Below are 8041 nucleotides of genomic sequence, written 5' to 3'. Positions count from 1 at the left end.
TAATCTCTATATTATATTTTTATATATATTAAACAAGAAAGTAAAATTTATACGATGTTATTATGTTTGACTTCAAAATTTTGTATAACAAAAAATAAATGTTTTAAATTTAAAAAAGATGCGATTGTGAAATAATCTTATTCTTAATGAATTATTTATTTTAATGCATTGTATTGTTATTAAATATTATATACAAAATAATATTTATCTATTAAATTTTTCTTAAATAATAATTTAGCGAAGACATATTATATACTGTATTTTACTATATATCTTTACACCTGTCCAATATATAAATATCTTGAATTATTATAAAATAATAAAAGCAAAACTGTAAAATATTTTAAAACTCAGATACATAAAATAAACAAAAAATTTAATTTATATTAAAATCTATATTCATTAATATTTACCAGTTTGTTTTATATTGAATATTATCCACTCATCATCTTTAACTTCTTCATATATAAAATTTGGAATATCCAAAATACGCAACCGTGTTCCCAAATGTGACATATTTAACCACATCTTAGGCATGGTATTTCTAAAACTTGGATATGCTTGCGTAGTATAAGTTAGAGGTATGCTCCAATTTTTTGATGTATGAAGAACTTTTAATGTTATATTTTTAAAACCACCAGGATTTCGTATCACCTTCAATACGGGATAATGCTTTTGCTTGAACCAAGAATCCATGTGTTTTGTTATATTAACTTCTTCAAAATGAAAGTATGGTATTTCATCGAAGGCAGTTTGTATAGCTGTCCAGAAATCGTAAGTAGTAGTCCACTTATATGCACTGAAATTGTAAATTTAAAAAATATGAATTTAAAAAAATAGTACACAGTAATAATAAATTTGTGAAATTTAATGTTAGACAATGCGGTGAAAAAAGCAATAAAATTTTTGAAAAGAAGAAAAATTTAATAAAATTTCTTTAAGAAAAGAATAGAACTGTCGGTCCAAGAAAAGAGAACATGGGAGTGAAATTAAAATATTAAAAAATGAAGAACAGAATAATGGCGCAAAAAGCAATAACCCTAAATTTTTTATGGCATCTTATATAGAATTATTTTTATACTTAACATGTTTAACTCAATCATACATAACTATTATATTATAGTATATTATAATACTTGCTTGTTATATATATATGTATGGATACCATTCCAAAATGTTCCTTCGCCAACTGTGTTTTGCAACATATGCAATATAACGGATGCTATAACAATACACTTAATTATATATTACAGTGCCTGTATTTAATTGTTAAAACATATTTTTTATTATAGATTTTATATCTATCTTAATTTAATTTTAATATATTTAACATGTACATTTTTGAATTGAAATCTTTAGAAAATGTGAAACTATCGATTGGTATACCAGCATTCTAACAAATAAAAAAAAATATTGAAAGGCATAAGATTTTATTTTGCATTGTTGCCATATATTAACAAGCATTTCTTGTGTATTATTATATGTGTCTAACAATAAGTGTTAAAAATATAAAGCTAACCTTATCGACGACATACGCTCCAAAAAATGTAGCAAAAGCCTCGTTTAACCACAAGTAATACCACCGAGATGAAAGCCATTGTCGTATCTCTTTATGAACTATTAAGCGAAGCATTTTAATTTTATTCCCAATGGGATCTAATTGTTTATCATATACAACATCAAATGTTCTAAAAATTGTTTTAAAATAATACAGTTAATTTTATATTGTTAATCTTCATTAATATTTTATGTGATATGCATACATACATATATACATATATTAAACATAAAATTAATTTTTAATTTTTAATTTTTACTTGAGTGCTTTAAAAATATATGTAATAAAATATTTTTTTAATAAAAATATTTTTTTCAATTAAACACACTTAGATACACATACAAGAATATGCTATAAAATAATAATCTATAAAGAATAATCTATAAAACGTTTTGCTATTTTAAATATTATTAATAATTTAATCCTTAAATAATTAAAAATAATTTGTTATTTATATATTTACCTGTACAAAACAAGCCCTAAATTCACCAGGTCTTCGTCTTCAGAATTTATGACCGCTATATGATCTATGGGAATCTTCTCTGTTCGTTCCCATTCGTTTCTCAAATATCGCGTGATATTGATAATAACTTTATTCGCATATTCGAATGGACGAAATAAAGCATGGTGTTCTTTGAGGGTTGCAACTTTAGAAAGATCAATAAATAAATTTGCCCTAGTCACAAATATTGTAACGAGATAAGGAGATATTGCAGGAGTAGTATTGAAGTTTACCCACAACATATCGTTTTCAAGTACTTTCATTTCTCGCACTGGTCTATTTGAGAAAGCCATATAATCAAGATGATGTATTATAGAAATATTAAATGTAGCTTTTAATTCCGGCTTGTCCCAACATGGAAACAATCGTCGGGCATTAATTGGTTGGAAAAGTGTTGCAGGCGCCCAACTATCACAATTTAAAAACATGAATGTAACAATTTTTGGGTTTTTGCCGACATAAAAATATTAACAACTAGAAAATGTATAAATATTATATTTGAAGAATAATTTAATGCGTTCTTTTTTTATTATATATTGTATAATGTATATGATATGTAATAATGTTTTTGGTAGCTTTTATATATGTAATAATTGCAATGTTAGGTATTTAACAATATATTTTATATATTTAACATATATTTATCAGTTACTCACTCTTTATTTTCCCTTATTATTAAAGACGAATTTCCGATGTCTCCCATCTCAGCTATAATACCGACAAATTTCATCTTCAAGATATAACGTTCTGATGATAACTCATTCATGAAAGAAAACTCGACAATATGGGTCTTATTATCATATAAATGTTTTATCGGTTTATAAATAATCATTTCTTCGTTGTCGTATGGCTGAAATCTTGGTGGATTATCAGTCAACTCTGCATCCGTTATACAGTGCACGTTTGAATGTAGATTTATAATATACGTTGGTTGAAGAATGGTAATGTTCACGTTGCATTCGCCGTAATAAAAATTCTGTTTATATGGCGCAAAATGTGGTACCATCTTGATGTTATAATGCTCTGGTTTTATGTAATCCAATAATTTAAATGAATGTTTGTCGGCCAAAACAGCCGCCGCGGCATAGAATATTAAGCCGCCTATTAATAATAATTTTAAAAATATCATATCAATATATTTGCCTCAGGTATCTGCAGAAAAAATTTTTTTTTGAAGGAAAAGACAGACGAAGAAAATAAATGTGGCGCAGAAAGAACTTTCTCTATATCATTTCATTTTCTATTTTATTTTACATAAAAATAAAAAAGTTGATAGAAGAGAAATATTAAATCCACATTTATTAAAAAAAAGATATATTATCCATACATATACATATAAAAGTCATATTTTGTTTTCTTTCACGTCTTATGTCTGTTTTTGTCTTATGTCAATCTGTCTTATGTGTGACCGACGCTTCTACTTATTTATTATGTGTTGTATTTATCTGTTTGGTCGTTACTTATTAGCAAAGATTAAATTAATTCAAATTTGTTTTTGTTATATTATCTTAAATAAATCGAATTAAGAGATAGAAAATTTCTCAAAAACAATTACCGGTTACATTTGTTACATATACATCATTTTTAAAAATTTGGTTTTTGTTTCTGTCTCGTTACTATACAGTTTCACTCAGCTCTATTTAATTTTAAAGATAATATTGCCCATAAATTTTTTTATTACGAAATGTGTAGAACATAATTTTAACATTTATAATAATTAATACACGATAAAACTGTGCTCTTCGGATTTATACTTAAGAACAGTTTAAATTGCGTTTTATATTTTTTATATATTTTTTTATATTTAAAACAGATATATACACATATATATTATATATGTTTATTTAATAACTTACTCTGTATATTAAGATTTTATGTTACAAGTTGTATTATACGATGTTTTGTAAAAATTAGTTTTAGTCGATCTTTCTATCTTCTATCATAATATCTATGTAATATTGAAAGTATTTATCAACACAATCACACGATCTTATTATTTCGAAAGACCACCAATTACTGACGCTCCGTAGACGATATTATAAGAAATATGTAATGTTATGTCAACAACTCTGCTAAGGTTATTAATCATTAAAAAACATCTTAATAACGCTGTCAAGTATAATCATCGATGCGCATTATTTATAAATTTAACGTATATTCCGTACACAATACAAAAAGTATTCTTTTATACTCTAAAAAATAAATATTGCAAATAAAATCGCAATTTTTCGTATGACATTTTAAGAAAACCTGTCAGATGATATAGTATATATAATACCAATTATATAAACGCGAAAAAATTATTAACGCTAATAATTTTAATAACGCTAATAATTTTAATAACGCTAATAATTTTAACGTTAATAATTAAAACTTCTTCGAAATCGATAAAATACAGTTAAAACTATAGGGAAATATAATAATTATAATAGAATAGACCTCCGCGTTTCAGAAATCACAATTTTTCGTATAACGTATATAGATATAAAGAAAATCTTATAATTAAACATTATCAAATCAAAGGATGCACACATATAAGCATTATATTAGCAGAGAGAAGCCTGAGAGAGGCCACGCCGCGGTTTTTCATGAGATCGTTTTCCTAGCTGATACAATGGCGCTAACTGGATCGATTTTAAAGCCGGCGAACTACATGGCTAGATGACACTTTTTGATGCCATGGTAAAATGACTGGCTAGTCCATGTCCGTGCTAAACAAATTGTGGATCAAAAATGCGAAAAAATATTATGAATTTATTAATATTTTATTAGCTGCGCGTGATGTTTTGTCATTCTAGTATAGACTACAGCGATAATAAGTTATAATTGAAATATTTTTATGTATATGCGCATATAAAACAAAATAAATTTTCTGAAATAAATTTTCTTAATAATTTTTTCCCTAATTTTTAAATATAACATATAAAAGATATTTATAATAAATTGCTTTCACTTTTTTCTTATTTTTGAAACAAAAGTATTAAGCATTTTGAGCATTATCAAATCACGCTTTTAATTTATATCGCTTTTTATTATTAATTTGGTTTATAATTATTTTATTCAATTAATTTTTTAATTTATGAATTCAGTTGGATGCACTAGTGCGCATCGGTGCACATTAAAAACTATTATATAGACAAATTTATATCAGCACAATTAATTATATTTTCCTATAGTAACCGTGTTCTATCGTTTTTTAAGGAGTTTTAATTGTTGACAGCGTTAATTAATTTTTTCACATTTATATGATCGCCGGTGATACTATCAGCTGTCAGATTTTCGCAAAATGTCATAAAATGTCGAAAAATCGCGATATCTTGTGCAATATTATTTTTTAGCGTATATAATGTTAAGAGTGTTTTTTCTATCCTGTGCAATTTCATTCAGAATTTTAATTAAAAGACCGGAAATGCAAAAATAATACTATTTTCAAGACATTTATATACTTATACAACATTAATTTAAAAAAACGATTAAAGCTCTCTTTTCTCTATTATTGTCTTTTTCACTTTCATTTTATTTAAAAATCTCCTCACCCAGCAAATGCCTTCGTTAAGGTGGAGATACCATCGAGAAGGAAAAATGTTTATTTTAATTTTTTTGTAATATATAAATTTCTTTTAATAAATAAGTTTTACAAATTTGTCAAATAAGAGATATAATATACGAAGAATTATATAAAATGTATATAATATATAATTACAAATTATATAATGTATAATTACAAAATATATTACAAAAAATTTAAAAATATAAAAATTATACAAAGTATATTACAAAATGTAGTACAAAACATATATTATAATTAATTCTATTGGGTTGAACGGAAAGCTCGTTCCGTTTTAAAGCTTATTAAGTTTTATATAATGCAAACAATTCTGATCAAAAGAGTCGTTAATAAAATTATCGATCTTTTTTCAATGAAGAAGAAAAAAGTACTTACAATTAGATTATACTGGCGCATTTTGCGTAGAGTTGCAAAGAAAATATCCGAGAAAAGATAGACGAAGCTTCTGATGTAAATCAAAGATTAAATCATAAGATAAACCGCGATTTAAAATTTGCGAAAAAAAAACGCGATTTCAATATACATGCAATCGGAAAAACAATATAATTATTACATATTTAAACGAAAATGTTTCGACGGACATTTTGTCTTTTTATAATCGCGTCTGTAATATAGGACATTTGTATACAATTTGAATATAAAATTTAACGCCCGATTTATTTTCAAATGCATAATTTTATTAAATTAAATTAAATCAAATTAAATTTCGCGATTGAGAATAAGAATATATGTTCCGTTTCGCGGAGGATTGGCTAAACAGGATAAAATCTTATAAATTTTAAGATACCGTTATAAAAACATTGCGTTATCGCCGCGTTCAATGGAGCAAAATTGGCCCAACGATTTAACCAAATCAAAGTCCCTCCGCCAAATAACACGCCGATTAATATCCGACAAAGACAAGAACAATCCTAAAGGTGGAGAACGATCAACTTCTTGCTTCTACATCGATACACATGTATTACATTTTATTTTGTACATAATAAATATATATGCAATTTTTTATTTATAAGAAAAGGTGTAGCATGTGTATTATTTTTGAAAATTTTTTATAATTAGTTTTAATTTTTCTACTAGTTAATTTTTAATTTGAATTGTATTTTATAATTATATTTCAGTTTTTAGTTTTCCTAAAAAAAATCATACTTTTTAGTTTTCTTAAACCTAATAGATAATTCTAACAACCTTACTTTTGCTGGCTAAGCCAGCGGGAATCCGGGATCACGGAAATTTCGGGGAACGTGTCCTACTCGCGTATCCTACTCGCGTGACCTACTCGCGTGCCCTATTCGCGTACCCTATTCACGTGTCCTAATAGAATGTATCGGTAGCATTCTTGATTACGTGCCATTGCACGTAGAAATGCGCAAACACATGTATTGTCTAACATGTGTATTTTTGCGCTTTTTGATCACGATATTGGTCAACTATGTTGCTTCCGTTGGGCCAGTTGGACCTACCTTTCGTTGATCCTGGCCATATCCATTCTGGCTACATCTAGCCCGAGATGTAGCTTCAATCTCTATTAGAGGGCGATGAAGAAGAAAAATTTCTTCCGTTGCCGGCTAATTATTATCGCCGGTGCATGAGCGTAACTTTACATTAATACAGCCAACTCCTCCAATGCCAAACATGTTAGTATTGCTACAATGTGCTGTTAGACGGTACAAGAGAAGGGACCTTCTTCTTTCTTAATATTTAAATGGCCGATATGATCAGGGGTAGATCAATATATTCGGGCCAACAACAGGTTATATTAGAGTATAAATTTCAGTTATGTATATATACTGATTGAGTAAATTCTCTTGGGGAAGGAGAGAAGGAAGGAATTTTTTTGGGGAGGTGATAGGAAAGGAAAAATGGGAAAGCGCAGGCCAGAGTCGAGTCGGGAATTGAACCCGAAATCTCCGGGATGTGAGTCAGGCGCGCTACGCACTGAGCCACCAGAGACCCCTGAGAAGGGACCCATTAACGACGATTCCAAAACAATCGACCGAACTCTAACCGATTCGGGTCGAACCGTTCGTCGGAGCGAATCCTCAGTTTTCAATATATAAAATAAAATATAAAATTATAATTATAATTTTTAATATAACATTATTGATCAGAAAATGTGTCAGCTGGTTGGATTTATGTACTTAATTTTATAGCAATTAATTATTTTGATACAATTTAAGTTTGTAGAATACTATGTTATTACACATACATTTTATATATATATACCAATTGTATGTGTGACACTGATTTTTGTGCACAAGTTGTGGCACATTTACAAAGAATTATTCAGGACAACTTGCAACATATGTTTAGATATATATAGCTATAGATGTTATTTATAATAAAATAGAGATCTATTTTTTATAGATTATTTTTATATATATAATGAGAACAGCGTTATATATATTTTATATTG

General features: G+C 27.2%; 1 protein-coding gene across 1 annotated transcript in view; it reads right to left on the bottom strand.

The window, feature by feature from the left end:
• LOC115240278 (glutamyl aminopeptidase-like) overlaps window positions 1–4364 on the bottom strand; it is a 9444-nt gene extending 5080 nt beyond the window's left edge. The window contains exons 1-6 of the mRNA XM_029815337.1: window positions 3917–4364; window positions 2717–3212; window positions 2022–2468; window positions 1481–1688; window positions 1141–1247; window positions 416–799 (exon numbers count right to left, since the gene is read on the bottom strand). Of these exons, the coding sequence (XP_029671197.1) occupies window positions 416–799; window positions 1141–1247; window positions 1481–1688; window positions 2022–2468; window positions 2717–3189 (1619 nt within the window). The 5' untranslated portion in view covers window positions 3190–3212; window positions 3917–4364. The remainder of the gene's footprint in view (window positions 1–415; window positions 800–1140; window positions 1248–1480; window positions 1689–2021; window positions 2469–2716; window positions 3213–3916) is intronic.
• Between the last annotated feature and the right edge of the window lie 3677 nt (window positions 4365–8041).

Source organism: Formica exsecta, unplaced genomic scaffold (assembly GCF_003651465.1).
Source record: "Formica exsecta isolate Colony F162 unplaced genomic scaffold, ASM365146v1 scaffold423, whole genome shotgun sequence".
Classification (NCBI taxonomy): Eukaryota; Metazoa; Arthropoda; class Insecta; order Hymenoptera; family Formicidae; genus Formica; species Formica exsecta.
Note: the sequence above shows the minus strand (reverse complement) of the source record. Positions and strands in the feature narration are given on the sequence as shown.